Source organism: Cetorhinus maximus, chromosome 1 (genome assembly GCF_964194155.1).
Source record: "Cetorhinus maximus chromosome 1, sCetMax3.hap1.1, whole genome shotgun sequence".
NCBI lineage: Eukaryota > Metazoa > Chordata > Chondrichthyes > Lamniformes > Cetorhinidae > Cetorhinus > Cetorhinus maximus.
The window spans coordinates 145,114,622-145,137,053 of NC_135879.1; the positions used below are offsets into that span (position 1 = coordinate 145,114,622).

General features: G+C 45.7%; 1 protein-coding gene across 2 annotated transcripts in view; it reads left to right on the forward strand.

Annotated features, from left to right (window-relative positions):
* Positions 1-22,432, forward strand: part of LOC144684305 (mast/stem cell growth factor receptor Kit-like) — a 128,137-nt gene that overhangs the window by 99,375 nt on the left and 6,330 nt on the right. For both annotated transcript variants that reach the window (XM_078547929.1, XM_078547938.1), the window contains one exon: positions 12,588-12,693. In XM_078547929.1, coding sequence (XP_078404055.1) covers positions 12,588-12,693 — 106 coding nt within the window. The remainder of the gene's footprint in view (positions 1-12,587; positions 12,694-22,432) is intronic.

Sequence of the window (22,432 nt, forward strand, 5' to 3'; positions counted from 1 at the left end):
TGTGATTTTTCTGACCATGTAAATGAAGTGACAGTTGACTACAAATGCTGTACATAATTTTCCTTTTGCTTGTGTTCTCTTGTGATCATTGCAAATGTAGGCAGGCTGAAGATAAAATATACAAAACAATGGCTAACTTGTCCAACTGTCTAAATCTATGTAACGTGATAATATTCTTACTACAATAAGTGCCATACTAATGGGAACATTTAAATGTTATTTTGGTTAAGTAGTAGATTCTCTAATTTAAAAGGTTATGGTTTCAAATCCTGCTCCAGGACTGGAGCACATAATTAATGTAGTACTGAAGACTGCTCTGTTATTGGAGTCAGATGTGCTGTTACAATGAGGCCCCTCTGTTCGGCGTATTCGAAAGATAGCAGGTAAGATGCACCCATTGTCGTCACTTACATTCATCCCTGAACCAATGCAATCAAAAGCAGATTAACTGCTTAAATTTGCTGCCACATTTACCTACTTAGCAACAATGACTATGCTTCAAAATAACTAATCAACAATTTAGAATGCCCTGTGGATACGAAAGCACAATATAAAATAAATACAATTACAATGGAATATTTATCATCACAGAATCACAGAATTGTTATAGCGCAGAAGGATGCCATTTGGCCCATCGTGTCTACATCAGCTCTACGATTGAGCAGCTCACCTAGTACCACACCCCCGCCTCCTCCCCGTAACTCTGCACTTTCATCATTTTCAAATAATAGCCTAATTTCCCTTTGAATACTTCAATTGAACCTGCCTCCACCACAATCTCAGGCAGTGCATTCCAAACCCTAACCTCTCGCTGTGTAAAACAGTTTCTCTTCATATCATCTTTGCTTCTTTTGCTAATTACTTTAAATCTGTACCCTCTCATTCTCAATCCTTTCACGAGTGGTAACAGTTTTTCCCAATGTACTCTGTTTAGACCCTTCATGATTTTGAATACCTCTATCAAATACCCTCTCAGCCTTCTTTTCTCTAAGGAAAACAATTCTAACTTCTCCAACCTTCATAATTGAAGTACCTCATCCTGGAATCATTCTCGTGAACCTCTTCTGCATCCTCTCTAATGCTTTCACATCCTTCCTGAAGTCCAGCGCCCAGGACTAGACGCAATACTTCAGCTGAGGCTGAACTAGTGATTTATACAAATTCAACATAACTTCCCTGATCTTGTACTTTATGCCCCTAATAATAAAACCCAGGATACTGTATACATTATTAACTGCTCTCCCAATCTGTCCTGTCACCTTGAATGATTTATGCACATATACACCAGGTCCCTCTGCTCCTGCACCCCCTTTAGAGTTGTACCCTTTATTCTGTATGTTCTCTCCATGTGCTTCCTACCAACATGAATCACTTCACACTTCTCTAAATTGAACATCATCTGCCACGTGTCTGCCCATTCCACCAACCTATCTATGCCCCTTTGAAGTTCTGCACTACTCTCCTCATCGTTCACAATTCTTTCAAGTATTATAACATCTGTAAACTTTGAAATTGTGCCCTGTAAACCAAGATCTAGGTCATTGATATATATCAAGTAAAACAAGAGTCCCAACACTGACCCCTTGGGAACTCCACCACAAACCTTCCTCCAGCCCGAAAAACATCGATTAACCACTCCTCCTTTTACCACTGTTATACTATTTATGTGCCTCTACAAGACTTTAGTTCTGTTTTATGATAGCTACCAGTCTCTTTTCATACTCCCTCTTTGTTTCTCTTATTTGCTTCTTCACTTCTCTCCTGAACTTTGTATATTTAGCTTGGTTTCCAACTGCATTTTCTACTAGATACCTGTTATAAACACACTTTTTCTTTTTTATCTTAATTTCTATCTCCTTTGTCACCCAGGGGGCTCTAGATTTGTTTGCCCTACTTTTCCCTTTCGAGGGAATATACCTTGACTGTGCTCAAATCATCGCTTGTTTGAAGGTAGCCCATTGATCTGCTACTGTTTTCCTGCCAATCTTTGACTCCAATTTATTCAGCTCAGATCTGTTCTTACCCTGCTGAAGTTGGCTTTCCCCAGTTAATTTTTCTTACTCTGGACTATTCTTTGTCCTTTTCCATAGTTAGCCTAAAACGTATGATATAATGATCACTGATCCCTAAATATTCACCTATGATATTTGATCTACTTGGCCCACCTCATTTCCAAGAACCAGGTCTAGCAGTGCCTCCTTCATCATTGGACTGGAATCGTACTGCTGTAGAAAATTTTCCTGAACATACCCTAGGAACTCTTGTCCCTCTCTGCCCATTATATTGCTGCTATCCCAGTCTATATTTGGATAAATAAAGTCCCCCATTATAAGTACTCTAGAATTTTTGAACCTTTCTGTAATGTTTTTGCAGGCTTGTTCCTCTACATCCTTCCCGCTTATTGGTGGCCTATAGATTATGCCAAGCAATGTAATTGCACCTTTTTATTCCTGAGTTCTTGCCAAATAGATTGCACGTGGCACTGGGAGTAATCCAGAGATGAATATCTTTGAGGTGCTGCTTGCTAATTTTCTACCTAGCTCCCTAAAATCAGATGACAGGACAACATCCCTCTTTCTACTTATATCATTGGTACCAATGTAGACCATGCAGGGGCGGCAGTGGCGTAATGGTATTGTCACCAGACTAGTAATCCAGAGACACAGGGTAATTCTCCGGGGATCTGGGTTCAGATACTACTATGGCAGATGGGTGGAATTTGAATTCAATCTGGAATTAAAAGTCTAATGACGATCATTGTCGTAAAAACCCATCTGGTTCACTAATGCAAACTTGCTATCCTTACCTGGTCTGGCCTACATGTGACTTCAGACCCACAGCTTAAATGTCCTCTGGAATGGCCTAGCAAATTGTATCAAACCCCTAAAAAGTCTAAAAGCAATAAAACTGGACAGACCACCTGGCATTGACCTAGGCACCTGAACCATCAATGGCAAACTCAGCCCTGTCGAACCTGCAAAGTCCTCCTGACTAACATCTGGGGGCTAGTGTCAAAATTGGGAGAGCTGTCCCACAGACTAGTCTAGCAACAGCCTGACATAGTTATACTCATGGAATTGTATCTTACAGATAATGTCCCAGACACCACCATCTACACCCCTGGGTATGTCCTATGTTGTAGCTCTGTGTTGCAGAGGTGGTGGCACAGTGGTATGCAGTCGGGAGGGAGCTGCCCTGGAAGTCCTCAACGTTGACTCTGGACCCAATGGTGTCTCATGGCATCAGGTCAAACACGGGCAAGGAAACTTGCTGCTGATTACCACGTACCGTCCCCCCTCAGCTGATGAATCTGCTCCTCCATGTTGGAAACCACTTGGACGAAGCACTGAGAGTGGCAAGGGCACAGAATATGCCCTGAGTGGGGAACCTCTATGTTCATCACTGAGAGTGGCTCGGTAGCGCCACTTCTGACTGAGCTGCCGAGTCCTAAAGGACATAGCTGCTAGACTGGGTCTGCAGCAGGTGGTGAGGGAACCAACAAGAGAGAAAAACATACTTGACCTCATCCTCTCCAACCTGCCTACCACGGGTGCACTTGTTCTTGAATGCATCGGTAGGATTTACCACTGCACAGTCCTTGTGGAGACGCAGTCCCGCCTTCCCATTGAGGATACCCTCTATCGTGTTGTGTGACACTACCACCGTGTTAAATGGGATGGATTTTGAACAGATCTAGCAACTCAAGACTGGGCATCCATGAGACCCTGTGGGCCATCAGTAGCAGCAGAATTGTACTCAATCTGTAACCTCATGGCCAGGCATAGCGCGCACTCTACCATTACCACCAAGCCAGGGGATCAACCCTGGTTCAATGAACTGCACAGGAGGGTTGCTGGGAGCAGCACCAGGCATACCTAAAAATTAAGTGTCAACTTGGTGAAGCTACAACATAGGACTACTTGCATGCCAAACAGCATAAGCAGCAAGCGATAGATAGAGCCAAGCGATTCCATAACCAATGGATCAGATCTAAAATCTGCAGTACTGCCACATCCAGTTGTGAATGGTGGTGGTAAATAACTCACTGGAGGAAGCTCCACAAATATACCCATCCTCAATCATGGGGGAGCCCAGCACATCAATGTAAAAGATAAAGCTGAAGCATTTGCAACAATCTTCTGGCTGAGGTGCCGAGTGGATGATGCATCTCAGCCTCCTCCAGAAGTCTCCAGCATCACAGATGCCAGTCTTCAGCCAATTCTATTCACAACACGTGATATCAAGAAATGACTGAAGGCATTGGATACTGCAAAGACTATGGGCCCTGACAATATTCCGGTAATAGTACTGAAGACTTGTGCTCCAGAACTTACTGTATCCCTAGCCAAGCTGTTCCATTACAGCTACAACACTGGCACCTACCTGGCTATGTGGAAACTTGCCCAGGTGTGTCCTGTACACAAAAAGAAGGACAAATCCAACCCAGCCAATTACTGCCCCATCAACCTACTCTCAATCATCAGTAAAGTAATGAAAGGGGTCATCAACAGTGCTATCAAGTGGCACTTGCTTAGTAATAACCTGCTCACTGATGCCACGTTTGGATTTTGCCAGGGCCGCACAGCTCCTGACCTCATTACAGCCTTGGTTCAAACATGGACAAAAGTGCTGAACTCCAGAGGTGAGGTGAGAGTGACTGCCCTTGACATCAAGGCTGCATTTGACTGAATGTGGCATCAAGGAGCCCTAACAAAACTGGAGTCAATGGGAATCGGGGAAAACTCTCTGTTGGTTGGAGTTATATATAGCACAAAGGAAGATGGTTGTGGTTGTTGGAGGTCAATCATCTCAGTTCCAGGACATCACTGAGGGGTTCCTCAGGGTAGTGTCCTAGGCCCAACCATCTTCAGCTGCTTCATCAATGACCTTTCTTCCATCATAAGATCAGAAGTGGGGATGTTTGCTGATGATTGTACGATGTTCAGCATTATTTGCGTATGTTCAGTATCATTGGATACTGAAGCAGCCCAAGTCTAAATGCAGCAAGACTTGGACAATATCCAGGCTTGGGCTGACAAGTGGCAAGTTATGTTCGCGACACACAAGTGCCAGGGAATAACCACCTACAACAAGAAAGAATCTAACCATTGACCCTTGACATTCAATTGCATTACCATCACCGAATCCCCCACTATCAACATTCTGGGGGTGACCATTGACCAGAAACTGAACTGGACTAGCCATATAAATACTGTGGCTACAAGAGCAGGTCAGAGGCTAGGAATCCTGCAGTAAGTAACTCACCTCCTGACTCCCCAAAGCCTGTTCACCATCTACAAGGCACAAGTCAGGAGTGTGATGGAATGCTCCCTACTTGCCTGGATGAGTGCAGCTCCCACAACACTCAAGAAGCTTGACACCATCTACAACGAAGTGGTCCTCTTGATTGACAGCCCTTCCACAAGCATTCACTCCCTCGACCGCTGATAAACAGTGGCAGCAGTGCTTGCCATCTACAAGATGCATTGCGGGAACTCACCAAGGCTCCTTAGATAGCACCTTCCAAACCCACGACCACTACCATCTAGAATGACAAGGGCAGCAAATAGATGGGAGCACCACCACCTGGAAGTTCCCTTCCAAGGTACACACTGTTCTGACTTGGAACTATATTGCCATTCCTTCACTCTTGCTGGGTCAAAATCGTGGAGCTTCCTCCCTAACAGTACTGTGGGTGTACCTACACCACAGGGACTGCAGTGGTTCGAGAAGGCACCACCTTCTCAAGGGCATTTGGGGATGGCAATAAATCCTGACCTGGCCTGCGATGGCCACATTCCATAAATAAAACAACTGCTGGTTGTTCAGCCTCCCTCCTCAGCTTGCTCTGCAGCCGTTCAGTTTGGCACTATGCAGACAACGTTCCATCCTGGATTGACGTCTAGGGCTACAGAAACGCCTATCTATAGCCCTAACTGTCAAATCACCTATCACTATTGCTCTTCCAGACTTCTGTGTGCCCTCCTGTGCAGCTGAGCCACCTGTGGTGTCATAGACTTGGCTCTGGCTGCACGCCCATGAGAACCATCATTCTAATCAATATTCAGAACTGAATGTTGGCTGGAGAGTGGGTGGCACTCGGGAGACTCCTGCTCTTCCTGCCTGTTCCTTTTTGATTGACTGGTGGTCACCCCTTCACTCTCTCCCTTCATATTCTTAAGCTGCAGGGTGACCACATCTATAAACGTGTTATCCACGTAGCTCTCAACTTCACATAGGCTCCGCAATGACCCTAGCTACTGCTCAAGCTCCATACCTGGAGCTGAAGCTGCTGCAGGGAATGACACTTCCTGCACAAATGATAATCTAGGACATGGGGGGCATCTTGAAGTCCCCACATAGCACAGGATGGATACACTCGAGGTTGGAGAGGCCCTGCCTTTTCTCTATTAACTGATAACCTTGTGACTGTGACTAAACCTTACTGCTGGTAATAAACTTTACTAATATTAATAAAGACATACCAATACCAGTAACATTTACTATTAATAGACCTTAGCAATATTGATAAACCCTACCAATACTTAGTACACCTTAGTCGTGGTCACGAGTCTTAACTATAAACCTTATAAAACCTTACAATTATAATAAAGTACCTGAATTTTGAAAGATAAACAAGGAAAATACTCACCAACCAATCACTCGCCTGTTTCCCTGTGATGCCAGATTTTGGCTTTTCTCAGAACCCGGTTGGTCCTCAGACTTGCTGCTTTCCTTCCCCTTTTTGAGCTGAAGTCTCCACCGCTCTCCATCCCTTTTTTGAACAGAAGTCCCCATTTCTCTCCATTCCCTTTTGAACTGAAGTCTCTGCTGCTCTCTGTGCCCTTTTTGAACTCAAAACAGTTGCTCTTTCAATTTGGAGGAAGATTTAGCCAGGAGTCCAAACACCCTTTAAGAGATTGCCTAGGAATCTTCTTATAAATATGGCTACTATTTCTTCAGCTGAGCAGCAATGCCCTGCCACAGCACTGTGTGACATGTCCACTTTCCCACTGCTTCCCCCCACCCTAATCATTAAATATAGATGTTACTCTTTCTATTTGCTTACAACCAACATCAATGAACTCCAATTTATTCTGCAAGCCATATGCAATATTTGTCAGGAATGAACAGATAAAAGGTACCCTTATTATTATGCTTTGATCTTTAATCGGAGGTTTCCAAACTGTGTTTCACAACTGCTGCTGGACAACTCTTGTATCCCCCAAATTTTCACTCTGGGATCACACCAAGCCTGAGGCATTAAAATGGGGTTACACTGAGAAAATGTTTGCTCTCTCCCCCCGCCCCCCCCACCTTAGACCAGTTTATATTTCACCTCTCTCCTAACTATACTCAGTTCTGCCGAAGGGTCATGAGGACTCGAAACGTTAACTGATTTCTTCTCCACCGATGCTGCCAGACCTGCTGAGTTTTTCCAGGTAATTCTGTTTTTGTTTGGGAAGCACTGCCTTAATTAAATATTACTTTGTGTATGAAAATGGCTCTGTGCATTGGATATGGCTTTGAAGAACTGAAGGAAACACATTTGATTCTGCTGCATGGGGAAGCAATGAGTGGAAGGGGAGCAGTTGCATAGATAGAGAGAACCCATTTCTGTTTGTTGGTGGGTCTAGGCCGATGGGGAATAGCCTAAAAATTGTAGCCAAACCTTCCAGCAGTGAAATTAGGAAACACTTCTACAGACAAAAGGTAGTAGAAGTTTGAAGCTCTCTTCAGCAAACAGCAATTAATGTTAGATGAAGTGTAAATTTTAAATCTGAAATTGATAGCTTTTTGTTATCCAAAGGTATTAAGTGATATGAGACAAAGGTATGTGTATGGAGTTAGACAATCCGAAAATGCAATGTTTCAACTCATTCTTCCTTATCACCAAGAGGCTGATTCAGAGTTGTTTTGGAGGAGGAGAAAGAAAGTAAATGCAAAGGAACATATAGGCAAGAATGATTATAATATAATAAGGTTTCAAATAATGACTAAGAAAGACATAAATATGACAAAGATGAAAGTAATAGGAAAAAGTTTTATAAAAATTAGGAAGGCAAAACAGAACTGTGAAACTAAATTATCAAGGAAGATAAGAAGAAGCAGTTGTTTGGTAGTACAGAACATGGGTATTACTGAAAAAAGAGACATGCTGTCAAAGCTTTTCATCTTGTACTCTTCAGGACAGATTCGCAAGAATACCAAATCTTAAAAGAAACAATTTATGCTGCATGTACTGCAGTATAAATTGTTGTTCCCTTTGAGATTTGGTATTCTTGCATATCGGTCTTGATGAGTGCAAGACAAAAAGCTTCGACGGCATGTCTTTTTTATCAGAAGTAAAAAGAAATGGAAAAGTATACAATAGATTCATAAATAACGAAAGTAAAATCAGAACGGGATAGGGCAATGACAACAAATGGCAGAAATATTAATTCATTACTTTGCCTCAGTGTTTCCCATGGAGACTACAAGGAGAGCATGATATTAGAAGAAGAGTTCAAAAAGAATATAAATAAATTTAAGATGAAAAGGGATGACAATTGACAAGCTAATCAAACTTAGAGAGGATGAAACCAATGTCCAGATGGATTGCACTCATCCATATTAAAAAAAATGTTTGGGAAGAAAGAGTAGAGGCACAATTACATACATAAAATATTCATTAGGAAAGGGAATAGCCAAATGGGACTGGCAGATAACTAATGTTGTTGCCAGAAGAAGCCCAGAGTACCATAGAGCAGTTAACTTGGCAATGGTAGGAAAGATTGTTGAATTTTTACTCAAAGTCGTAGTAAAAAAAAAATTGAGAAACCAAAAATGCAATAATGAGTAGTCAGCACCAATTTCAAAAGTGAAGGTCGTGCTTGACCAGCTTTATTGAATCCTTTGAAAACGTATCAATGGGTATACAATGGTAATGTAGTAGATGTAATATATTTGGGTTTTCAAAAGGCCTGTTGAAGGCAGGACGTATTAGACTCATGGCTGGTCAAAGCATATGGAGAACAAGTAGCAGAGTGGATAGGAAACTGGCTACAAAATAGAAAAACAGGGAGTAGAAGTTAAGGATAACTGTGGAGACTGGCCAAAGTAGGAAGTAGTTTTCCACAGAGATTGGAGTTGAGACCACTGTGCACCATTTATATTAAATAGTTTGGACTCAGGAAGTGGGAGTACAATTTCTAAACTTATGAGCAACATCAGATATGGGGCTATAGTTAATATTATGCAGCAAATAGGACAAAATACAAGAAGGTATTAATAAACTTACAGAGTGGATACTTTATTGAAAAATGAATTTCAATCTAGGTGAGAGGTGGTGTATTTGGGTAAGAAGAATAAGGACTCCACGTGCTGCTTGGGTTGTAAAAGTATGAAAGAGGTAGAGGAGCAAAGAGATACAGATACACAAATTACCAAAAGTAGTGACATTAAATACACCCATTAGCAAAACAAGCACCAAGATTCATTTCTAGAGGGACAGAATTAAAAAGCAAGGAAGCCATATTAAGCTTGAATAGAACATTCGTTAGACCACACTTGGAGTGAAATTTTGTTTGACAACTTTCCTGTGATGTGCCTTGGCATGTTTTACTATGTCAAAGGCACTTTATAAATACAAGTTGCTCTTGTTTTATTATAAAAATAATATGGAGCCAATGGAGAAGGTGCAGAAAAGATTCTCAATGTTGATACCAGAACAGAGATTGGGCTGTAACTTCCGAGCTCCAGGGTAGTGTATCTGGGGGAGGAGCGTCACCCCAATGATGCGCTGGGGAACCACCACCACCCTGCTCCCCTGGAAGTTCCCAGGTAAGGATTGCATGGCAATTGCCGGGGAAGTTCAAAGTTCCAATGGGCAATTGTCCTATGCTGGAAACCATCCGATAATGCAATTTAAATTGCAAAGTTCCAATGGTTCTGACTGCGTTACAGTAATAGTTACCCAGAAAAAAGTTAGAAGAATTAAAACCACTTCTAGATCCTGGGTAACAATAGCACTGACCCACCCCGACTCCCTGTGGGACTTCCCCACCCTCCACCTGGCCCCCCTGGGACTCCCCCGACCCCTGACAGTCCCTGGGGTTAACCTCCGAACCCCCATGGGTCTTCCCCAAACCCCTGACCCACCCCCCCCCCCCCCGGAGTACCCCCCCAACCTCTCCCCAACCTGGGACTACCCACGGAATTCCCCCTATCCCTGGACTACCCCCCACAATCCCCTGGGACTATGCCCCCAACTGGACTCCCCAGCCCACCCCCCCAATACCCGCCCAACTCCTGATATACCACCCCCACCCCAACAAGTCCTAACCACTTACCACATACACTTACCTTTTCACTGGCTTGTCAAAGACCTTTAAACCTGTTTGGACCTTTAAACTTACCTGGTTTATAGCAACTAGTGCTGTAAAAAGCCAGTATGGTTTACCTACTTCGACTGAGCCGCCCTTGACTGTAGGACCCGGGAGCGCACTGCACTACACAGATATCACTTGGCCTGAGTCAGAAGGTCGGCGACATAGGATCACCTGGATTTCCAGGTAAGTAATTTTGAGTGGAGTGCAAATGAACTCAATTGCTACTCCATCAGAAGTTATGGCCCATTATAACTATAAGATCTGTACAGTCCCTCCTCTTCCAGAACCAGTCCCAAGAATCTGTAGCCCTCCCTTCTACATCAAATTTCCACCCACACATCCATTGTTTCTATCCTCCTCTTTCTATATTCACTAGTACCTGGCACAGGAAGTAATGTGGAGATTACTGCCTTTGAGGTCTCATTTGCCAGTCTACTTCCTAAAACTTGCCTGTAGCACCTCATCTCTATGTCATTGGTACTGGTATGGACCATGACTGCCGGCTCTTCACCTTCTCCCCTGAGGACACTCTGCAGCCATTCGGTGACATCCTTGAACTCGCACCTGGGAGGTAACGTGCCATCCTGGATTCAAGTTTGCTGTCAGTTGTTTGTTCCCCTAACTATGGAATTCCCAATCTCAATTGTTTTCCCAATCCTCCTCCTGTTCCCACTGTACAGCTGAGCCAGCCTTGGTGCCATGAACTTGGCGCTGGCTGCACTCCCCAGATGAAGCATCGTTCTCAACAGTATTCAGAACTGAATATCAGTTGGAGAACGAGATGCACTCAGGAGACTCCTGCACTACCTGCCTGGTCCTCTTTGAAAAACTGGCAATAACCCATCCCCTCTCTGCCTACACACCCTTAAGCTGCAGGGTGTCCACATCCAGAAGCATGCCATGCACAAAACTTTCAGCTTTGCAGATTTATCATAGGGACTCCAACTGTTGGTGTAGCTCTGAAACCCCTCCAGCTGATAACACTTCCTGTACATGTGGTTGTCCAGGACATGAGAAGTATCCTGTAGTTCCCATGTAGAACAAAATGTACTGTGTTGCCCTGCCATGCCTCTAATTATTAGGCTATTAACTGGCTTAACAGAAATGCATTGAAGACTGAAATAAATTCTCATCAATCAGCTGCTGCCCCTGTGCTGAAATAATTTTATTTTATAGGCAGGTTAACTTAACTATTTTTTACTTAGCTCTTATTATTTCTCAAATTTTAAGTTACTGAAACACGGGAACCTTTTAATGTTACTACCCTTGTTATTTAATTTTAACTTTATTCCCCAGAACTGATTAATTAACTAAATACTAATTATATTATATGATAAATTATCAAAATGGCTTTAGTTTTTTATGCTAATTAATTAATGTAGTCTTACGTTATAATTGATTAATTTAAATTAAAATTAAATAAAAAGTTTACTAGTATCCTGTTGACCACACTCTGCATGAGTTCTTTCTCTAGAGAAGAGAAGGCTGAGGGGTGATCTGAAGATAATGGAAGTTTATGATAGGGTCGACGGGGTGAGCATAGAGAACTTTTCCACTTTATGGAAAAACTAGAGGCCTTAAGGTAATGACTAATAAATCAAATAGGGAATTCAGGAGAAACCCCTATACCAAAGAGTGGTAAGATAGTAAACACGATACCACAGGGAATAGCTGAGGTAAATAATATAGATGCATGTAAGGAGAAGTCAGACAATGTGAGGGAGAAGGGAACAAGAAGGATATGTTGAGAAGGTTAAGATGAAGAAGGGTGGGAGAGGCTCATGTAGTCATTTCCCCCTTGGACCTGTTGGGCCAATGAGGCTCTTTCTGTGATGTGGACTTGATGTAATTGATTTAATTCAACGAGCCTTGAAAACAGGTCCCATATCCTCCTCTTAGCAAATAGTTGGTAATCTGACAAAATCAGAACAACAGGAGAGGAAAATAAAACATTTAAAATGCTAAATACTTCCATAATAAAATCAAAAACCCTGTAGCTTTTTCCCCTCTGACCTTTCTCAGGTACCTTTCCATCATTGTTTCAATGAAAGTTTTTTCTCTCAAGATTCAAGAGTTAACATCTAAACAAATGAAAAACCAAAATAAAAACTTACATTATGTCCTGTGCAAGAACTTGAGTTATGCCAACTACTGTCTTTCATGAATTTGTTTCCCCTTTAATGTTACTGTTTACAGAGTAATATTTCAATCTCACAGGTATGAAGTCATGAAAGCTTGCTGGGACTCTGATGCTTTAAGAAGACCTACATTTGCACAAGTAGTGGGGATGATTGAAGAGCAGCTGTCAGACACCTCAAAACACGTAAGCAGCTGAGTGTGTGGGCCCAGCAGTGTGGTGGCTACAGTATGTGTGGGCAGATATCACCCAGAGTGGTTGGTTATTTCCTGAGTGTGGTAGCTGCTAGATAAGTTATATCCAGCCACAGCCTGTTTATGGAACTCTGCCATCAGCAATAAATTAAAGTTACAACTTCTAATTGCATAAACAAAGCCAACAATATCAAGCTAAAAAAACAAGGCTGCATGGAAATTCGAGAGTGAACTGATACCTGCAGGGTCACTACAATGTGAGAAAGGACTTCTAAGTATCGAAGACTGTAACAATAACTTGACTTTCTAGTATCATAGATTATAAACCTTCTGAAGTGTTTCCTGCTTTCATTCTGTAGCTGCTAGTTGACAAATATTGGCCTTGTAGCAAATCTTGAATTTACTGTTAAGTAATGTATTTACTTGCCCACTTGAGACAGAGGGCTGATGTTAACTGTCACTGTTTAAAAATAAGGGGTCACCCATTTAAGACGGAGCCCTGCCTCTGTGGTCGAAAGCGAGAGGCAACCCCACTTTGGTGAGCGTTGGGAGCCGGGGCGACACATTGCCAGCAGTGAGGCTGCTGATGGGGCAGTCACCCACGTAAGGATGGCAACCTGCCCCCTAGAGCTGCTGACCCAATCAGTGGGCCGAGTGGCCTCAGCAGCACGACTGGCAGCAGTAGCCAGTATTGAGGGTGCAGCTGCAGGATGAGGGTGCATCGATGGCCAGGCACCCTTTAGATAGAGGCAGTCAAGCCTAAGTGACCAGGTGGTTGTGGTGCACTGAAGGTGCCATTGCTGTTGGGGCAGCTATGGCGTGTGCATTAAGGTGGGTTGTGGCCCATGCCCCTCACCCCCTTGACTCTTAATTTGCTACTTAAGTGGCTCATTTTGCCACCTGGCAGACTCACTTTGCCACCTGGCAAACTCACTTTGCCACCTGGCAGACAGCCAATCCACCAATTTTCCTGCCACTGGCAATATGGCATGACAGCAGGAAGACATCAGCAACCCCACCAACTGCCTTCCCCTGCCATTTTGCCAGTGTTCCTGCCTCCAGGCCAGTCGCCAAAGGGCCTAGAAAATTCCAGCCCAGGATTTCATGCCTCCAAGCTGAACAGCATGCGTGATGCACACCTGCATGTTGTGATCTCAACTTTGAGATGGACAATGTGCAGTTGGAAATTGGATGTGTCCATGACGGATGCTGCACATAGAGCAAGGGCAGCCCCAAGATGCAATAACACTACGCTGGAATTACTGCTGGGTGCAGGAGCGAGATTGAGCATCATTCGTTTCACAGAAGTGGGAGAAAGAAACCTGCAGCTCACACCAAGAAGGCATGTTCGGAGGTTGCTGAGCGGCAGAAGCATTGTTCCCAAGTCATGCATGCAATACAAGAAACAGTTTAATGCCCTTTCCAGGTCAGGAGAAGTGAGTACATTTACTGATTCAACCCATCCTGTGCTTTAAGCCTTCCACTTTGTCTTGCTAAGTGTGCTCCATCACATCAAATCACTCCTCGCATGGATTCAACATTCAATTGCACCCAGCCTTCACTTTCTATTCATTTCTTCATCTCTCTATTTATTCATCCACTGTTGTGACTCACCCGAATCCTTATGCATTGTGAATATCTTCACTCACTCATGGTCTGTTTCTCCAAAGAGAGAACAAAACCACAGACAGAGGAGAAGGCTGGGAGTGGATTTCACAAATAATCCATTACAAATAGGTCAGCTAACAGGTGTGGAGGAGATGCCCTGAAGGCAAGTAGCACATCTCTGTCCCTCTCAGTCAGAGATGGAGTGACAGGAAACTTACAGATGGCTGGTGACAGAATTAAAATATCTCTGCCACAACTTTATTTCAACAATGACTGAACTACAAAAAATCTGAGTATGGTCATTGTCTAAATTGTGACTTTGTCATGACTAAAACATATCCCCTTCTTTCCAAACCTTCACATGTAAATCAGGTGGCACTGGACATATATGAGAGCAATTCCTCAGCTGGCAGCATTCCTTCTGAGTGTGCACTGTCACAGGACATACAGCCTTACACCAGTACAGATACTTGAGGGATCCCCTTAGATAGTTTGCGTTTTCACCTGGTGATTCACACATCACAAGTGAGCAAGAGCAGATACTGGTGGCAATGTTGTGGTCACTTCTCTTTCCAAACTTTGTTCAGATGAGCACTGATACCAGATCCTGGGTTTATTGTTGACAAGGAGATTGGTAGAGGTCCATCAGATACTTAGCCAGAACTAACAGACATATAGGCACACTCTCCACAGTAGCGGAAAGGATGGAGGAGTATAATTTGATCACTAGTAGATTGGTGAAGCAGGGAATTGTGAGCATGTCTGCCATGGAGGGAGAGGCCGCTGATATAGATCTTCAAGAACAGCTCACAAAAGAATCCTCACTGAATGGAAGAGCAGGCTTGAAGGGCTGAGGGGCCTACTCCTACTCATAGTCCATATATTTGTAGGTATGTATGTCCCCCTCAGCCAGATCCAAAACTGCCACTTCATCTCCTGATGGTCGAGTCTGCTCCCTCCTTCCCATAGGTGCAGGTGGAGCTGTCTTTGATGGAGCTCTCAGAGGCTGCAAAATCAAGTGAGTCCAGGCCAAAAGTACATCAGTAGTCAGGGCAGGAATCTGCACAGCCTGCCTCCACTTCTGCTGAAACCACATGGGATGCAACATGTCGAGGCATTAAGAAGCTCAAATTCGAGAAATTGTAACTCACCAACTGCTCATACGTGACAAAGTATTTTGTTGCTAAGATTCCTTTTTTTATACCACATAAAGTTTACTGATTAACATCACTTCCATTTCTTTGCCATGATTGTGTCTTGAGTGTCAATTCTCCCTTTCACTTGTTTGTTGATGAGTGTTAAGAGATGATGGAAATCATTGAGTGGATGTGCAAAGGGTGGATCAGTGGTTGAAGAACTATTTACTGCAAAGGAAGGGGAAGGTGAATGGCCCAAGTTGCAAACTGCAGGATTTCAGTTATTGTGCTTTACATAAACTTTAATGACATTAAAGCATCCTTGGCATTCGGACAGTCATGTAAATGGCTGGTCTGGCAATGTGTGCTCTATCTTCATCCTCTAAATTCTCCTCAACTGAAGCTGAGTGATGAGCCCTATTATCTTCCTATACCTGCAATCCTCTCTGCTGTGCAATATTGTGCAGAACATAGCTATTATTTTGAACACCTTTGTTGATGAGTACTGAAGGATGCCCCCAGACCTATCCAGCACCTAAAGCATATCCTTAACATTCCAATGGTTCGATCTATGACACACCTGTTGGTCATGTCGCTCATGTTAAAATGCTCCTGCAGCTCATTGATGGGATTCCTTACAGGTGTCATGAGCTAAGTTGAAGTGGGTATCCTTCATCCCCTTCAAGTAAGACCGTAAGTCTGCTTCCTGGAATGAAAAGTTCTAGCATATGTTGGACTGCTGCAGTATGAATGCATGATGACAGCGCCGAGAGAATATGGTGCAGACTTCCATGAACAACTTCTTGTGGATTTTCACCAGTAACACATGGATGGAAGGTGGTTTATAAAACTCCTGGGGGTGAATTTTCTGTTTGTCAGGCAAGTGGGCCCGACCTAATCGGCGGCGGTTGTGGAGCTTATCGCCGCCGGCGAAATGGGTCACGCCACCATTTTGCGCGGGCGGGCCAATTAAGGAAATTCAAATCTGCGTGTTCAGACCGGCGGTTCCAATGGGGAACCAGCAGTCTGTATAAAGAACGGCCAGGCAGCCTCCTTTAGGCTGTTCACCATGGCCAGCGACTGGGCTCCAGAGGAGTTCAGGGCAGAGGAGGAGGGGGGCAGACTGCAGGGGAGGCCGCTGGACACATACTCAGAACTCCAACACATGTCTTATTGATGGTGATGAGATGGTGAAGGGGAGCCTCAAGGTGTCGTGGCCAAGAGCCATCTGCTGGCCTTGGCGCCGCACCTAGTTGCACCTCCTTGTCATGGGCGCTAAAACCCGTGTGTTATTCAAAAATGATGGACGCCAAATGTGTCCAAGGTGGCTGTTGGGGGAGGGGGTTGGGAGCAACCGTACTATCTCCTGGTGACTGATCACCAGTAGTGTGGACAGGAACCGCTGGAGGCCTCAGATGGGCCACTGTGGTTGGGGTGTGGCGTGCGCGTGCAGACTACATGAACGATCAGCCCCAATAAATGCTCATCTCTGTTCTACAGGCAAAAACAGAGCACAATAGCCAGGAGCGTCGGTGGACTGGTGGTGGGAATGCCATGCTGCAGCACCTCACCACTTATGAGGAGCAGACCATGGAGCTGGGGAGGAGGCAGGCGGCCAGGTCGGCAGGTGCCGGCGAGGCTGGGGTGCAGCGGCCAGGTATTTGAGGTCCACAGTCCCATCCACTCTGTCTCCCCACCATCCAAAGCACTGATGATTGCTGCAATTGTTAATGCAGCAACACTGCTCATTCACAGACTAATACAGTCAGACGTGTGGGTCATACACAAAGGTCCCTTGGCCCTTTGAGGATGCGAGTCTCTAGCACCTTCCAAAGTCATCTTACCCCATTTGTGACCACTATCCTCGTGGCCTAACATGCCATGGCATCGCTGCTGCACATCCAAAGACTTAGTGCATCTTAGGACGGTTTGTACCTCCACCACCCTTTCAGCCAGTGCGTCCCACATTACTCTGTCCAAAAGGTCCTCAGCACCTCAACTTAAATAAATGCCACCACGTTAGTCACACTTGCACCAAGGGGAAAAGTTGCCTTCTGTCCACCCAGTCTATGCCCCTCATAACGGTATGAAGGTCAATAATGTGACCTGTCAATCTCCTGTGCTCCACAGCAAATGTCGCAAGTGTATGCAATGTTTCCTCATAACTCCAACTCTCCAGGCCAGCATGCATCCAGGTCAGGAACCTCTGCACTCTCCCCACTCCAATGCCATCCCTCCCATGAAGCGCAGGTCACAACTGAACGCAGAAGTGTAGATGTGGCCTCAACAGCGTTTTCTGCACTTGCAACATGACCTCCCTTTTCCTACATTCTATTCCTCGGCTAATAAAGGCAAGTTTGGCTTTGACCTTGTTAAATGCCGAATGTTCCTGTTCTGCTACCTTAACGGGTCTGCCCAGCAAGGTCCCTATAATTGTCGTGACTTCCCATGGTCCTACTATTTCTCCTGTATACCTTGTTTGTGTTGCCCAGGTGCTTAACCGCACACTTATCCACATAACATTCCATGTGGCATTCCTTAGGCCATCTGACCAGCCTGTCTGCATGCGCGTGTAATGTTTGGGCCTCCTCTTGACTATTTACCACCCCACCAATGTTCGTCCCCTTAGGTTCTTGAAGGTTGAGTGCATTATGAGGCTGGGGGGGAAAGGGATGAATGGTGTTACTGACGGAACGCTAACTGATGCACTGTCCTTGTTGTTAATTTCAGCATCACCACCGCATGGCCGCCAGAAACAAGGCAAGAGCCCCCGCTCCACGCCTGAGTGCCAACACTTGCAACTTGTGGCACATCATTTCAGTGAGCCAGGCACCAGCGCAGCGACTACCACATCAGTGGGAATTATGACGTCGGCTAGTGTCCCAGGGCACAGTGGACAGGGCACTTCACAATCGCTGGAGGAGATGACACGGACAGAGAGTGCCGATGGCGCCAGCAGCTGGAGGACTGCAGGGCACCAGGCACATGCTGAGTCGGGCCGTGATGATGTGCCTCTAAAGATGTCAGCCATGAAGCAGCTGCAGGACAAGTGGCAGGGTGCACGGGAGCATCTGGCAGGGTTGCATGAGGGTGTGCCTCACTTGGACTCTGTGGTGGAGGAATCCAGGCAGAGCATCAGTGATGGCATGAACCTCAGGACAGAGCTTCAAGCTTCCTCCATTGAAAGATTGGCGACTCTCATGGAGAGGAGCTTCCAGCAGATTGAGAATCTTCTGATTGGGTAACGCTCTGACCTGCAAGCTCTCACAGCGCCAATAGCCACAGGTGTGGGAGATATTCTGGGCACCAAGTGTTGCCGCTCGGTGCCCATCCATCTACGGTGAGCAGGGAGGTCCGAAGCGACCTCACGTCAGCGCAGTAGCTGCCTGTCGTCGCTGCAAGCTCCTCTCAGGGCGCTCCGGATGAGGGCAGCAGCTCCTCCGCCCCTCTGCCAGTGACCGTTGCATCCATGGAGGCTGCGACAACTGGGGAGGTGCCAGTTCTGGAACTGGCCACTCCCTCCCAGGCAGGGCCAGCACAGGCTCCATGGACCAGAGGACATCCGCCAAGGTCATCGAGGCCAACAGGACAGCAGAGTCAGCAGGCTGTCTCAGATGCCACTCCAACCGATGAGGCGGCACCAAGACGTAGCACCCGCAAACGTAACCATAAGGCACGTTAGAAACTCCACGGGTTTGTCACTAGTGATTTTGTGTTGGCCCTAGATTAGGGAATGTTTCATTATCTGCGTCAGAATGACGTCTGTTGTTAATTTTGGTGGCAGTAAAGACCACTTTTCTGACCATGGCTGAGGGTGTTTCCTTTGTGCTGCATTTGTATGTTTCACAGACATATCATGAGTGTTTGAGTGGACATTGATGTTTCTGTACTAAGCCCTTAGTTGCAGCTGATGAGATGGAAGAGGTAGCACCTAGGTGCCACGTGTGGAAGCGCCAGGCAATGCTGGTCCCGCAGGTTCATGTGTGTGGAGCTAGCTGAATGTTCGTTGGATTAAAGTGTCCCGGATGTCCCTGCCTCCTTGGTGTAGTAGTGGGTCAGCGTGCTGCCCCTCATCATCGCCCTGTGCTTCCTCATCCTCTGAGCCATTGCTGGATTCATCGTGTGCAGCCGCATCCACTGCGTCAAGGTCTTCATCGTCAACTGCATCCCCCCTTTCCAGCACAAGATTGTGGAGAGCGCAGCATGCAACCACTATCACAGAGACGTGATCTGGGGGGTACTGGAGTGCGCCCCCTGAGTGTTCCAGGCATCGGAAGTGCATCTTGAGAAGACCGATGGCTCTCTCCACCACAGCCCTTGTGGTATCGTGGCTCCTATTGTAGCGCTCCTCAGCTTCTGTTCTTGGATGGCGGAGAGGAGTCATGAGCCACCTTCTGAGACGATATCCCTTGTCACCCAGTAGTCAACCATCCAGCCGGGCTGGAGCACTGAAGAGCCCTGGCACCTGGGAGTGTCTGAGGATGTAGGCATCGTGGGAGCTGCCTGGGCACCTTGCACAGACTTGTAGAATCAGCATCCTGTGATCACACACTATCTGCACGTTCATGGAGTGGAAACCCTTCCTGTTGACGAAGGCACCGGGCTCACCTGCTGGCGCCTTGATGGCCACATGTGTGCAGTCTATTGCACCCTGGACGCGGGGGAAGCCACCAATGGCTTGCCTGGTCGCAGAGGAAGTGGATGAAGGTCAATGCCCGTCTGAACAGAGCTTCTGTAACCTGCTTGACACAAGTATGGACAGCTGATTGGGAGACACCGCAAAGATCACCCACTGAGCCTGGAAGGAGCCAGAGGCATAGAAGTGGAGGGCAACTGTGACCTTCAGAGCTGCTGGCATGGGGTGTCCGCCCACACAGTTAGGGGAGATCTCAGGCCCAATCATCTGACAGATATAGTTCACTGTCCCCCTTAACAGTCGGAGCCTCCTTCGGCACTGCGTCTCAGTCATATTGAGGTAGCTGCTTTGCCGCCTGTAAACCTAGGAGCAGCGACCCCTTCCACCTTGGACAACCTCTTGGCCCTGCGCCCCTTGTGCTTGTGCCTGGCCTCACAAAGGTGGCTCCCCTGGAGGCTGATTGTCCACTCTTGGCCTCCTCCTTATTCTATCTCTCCCTTGCTCCTCAGAGGAGCTGCCTCCAGTGGAGATATCAGAACCCATACCCAGGCTAAAGGGAGGCCTCCGGAAAGCTGCAGGCCTGATAAAGATTACTGTCTGCAGAGTGCTGAGCTGAAGCTTCAAAGTACAGAGAAAGCTGTTGGAAATCGATCTGAACTGGTACCAATAACAATCACACAGGCAAGTTTAAAACACTTTCTGCAATAAATACTTCAGATAAAACATTAACAACCCCTCTGAGCCCACATATCCCACCCGTGGATGAGTTTTGTTAAAAAGTCATTTAACCGCCTGCCCGTTGGGCCCGTGCGCCGAGGCGAAGATCGCACGGGCGCCTCAAAATCGGCGTCATTTGCTGAGTTAAGGGTCTTAACAAGGCCTTTAATTAATGGCAGGCGCACGTCGCGCTTCATCGCGCGCCCGCCCAGCTGAATATCGCCATGCCGGGCGCTGACATTGGGACGCTCGCCCGATGTCAGCGCACGACATTTTAAGGGCTGAAGTGCGGGCTCTGCCACCCGCATGTCAGCCATAAAATTCTGCCCCTGGTTACTGTGATGGTGCTCAGATTGTCATATATGTGTCATCAATGGTACCCATTCAGCCAAAGAGTTGAATCTGAGTACCTTGTCATTTTAATTTTTATCACAAGAGAAGTTTGAATAACTTCCAGCCCTGGTAAACAATCCATACATCACTTTATGCATTTATCTGTAGCCATCTTCAAGATGGCTTGAGATGTCTCTAGTGGTGCCCTGGAAAGAAGCAGAGACAAAGACAGTGGTCACCTTCAGAGCGAATGATATCACACGTCCACTAGGCCCAGCAGGGAACAGGCCACCTTCTACAATTAAATAAAATCCTGCACTTTAGGCACATTAGAATAACGTGACATTGTCCACTGCCAAGTATGAAATTTGCAAGTGTATCTCATTAAAATTCTGATTTTACCTAGACTTTGCAACAGGCACTTATGCATGATCTACATGTCATTCCATTTCTGACCCTGTTCTTTTAGAAGTCATTTACACTATGTGGCAACTCACACACTTTCAGAATTTTAGAATTTTATATGGGGAATAAATTGGTGTACTGAGTGAAAACACTGTACTTTACTGAAACCAGAATTTGACTATAGTACTGATTAGTTGATGTAAATTGAATTTCCCCCTGCCTGTAGCATTTCCAAGTCAACACAGTTCCTAGTTGGCGTGAATCTACACTGGAAATGTGCCAAGAATTTGGCACTAGCTTAAAATTAATGATGTCACTCAAACAGGCTATAAAGATGGTTGGTGTGGAAAAGCAGATGTCACACTTGGTTTGGAGGGTACATTCTTGGGGCGCAGTAGCACAAACCGTTCTCTGTACCCAGCCATTGCTATAACTGGTGAAAATGTGGTTTGTTAACCAGTGATGATATTTCTCACCTCAATGACAACATAAGTTGATAATTGGCCATTGGATTATAGAGTTTTAAGTTGAGTAAGTATTATGAATACAGAAAAGCAGGTAACTTTAGCCTGAATTATTCCATCGTTGGGCCCGGGAGCATTCGGGAAACGGCCCCCCGACAGCGATTTCACGCTGGCTGGCCAATTAACGGCCAGCCAGCACAAAACGCACGCTGAATAGCTCAGCGCTGCTGGGGTGGGGTCGGGAAGAGGGCAGGTGATGACATCACCGTGGGCGCAAGTAAGTGCTTCCGCTGAGCTCCCTAAAAGCAGACAGCTGCCTCAGGGACCTGCAGACCTGCAAGTAATAAAAGAAAGTTCAAAAAAGCTCCAAAAAGTGTCCATGCAGCACAATCGAGCACCCGAAAGCATACCTCATAAAAATGCTGCCCCCAG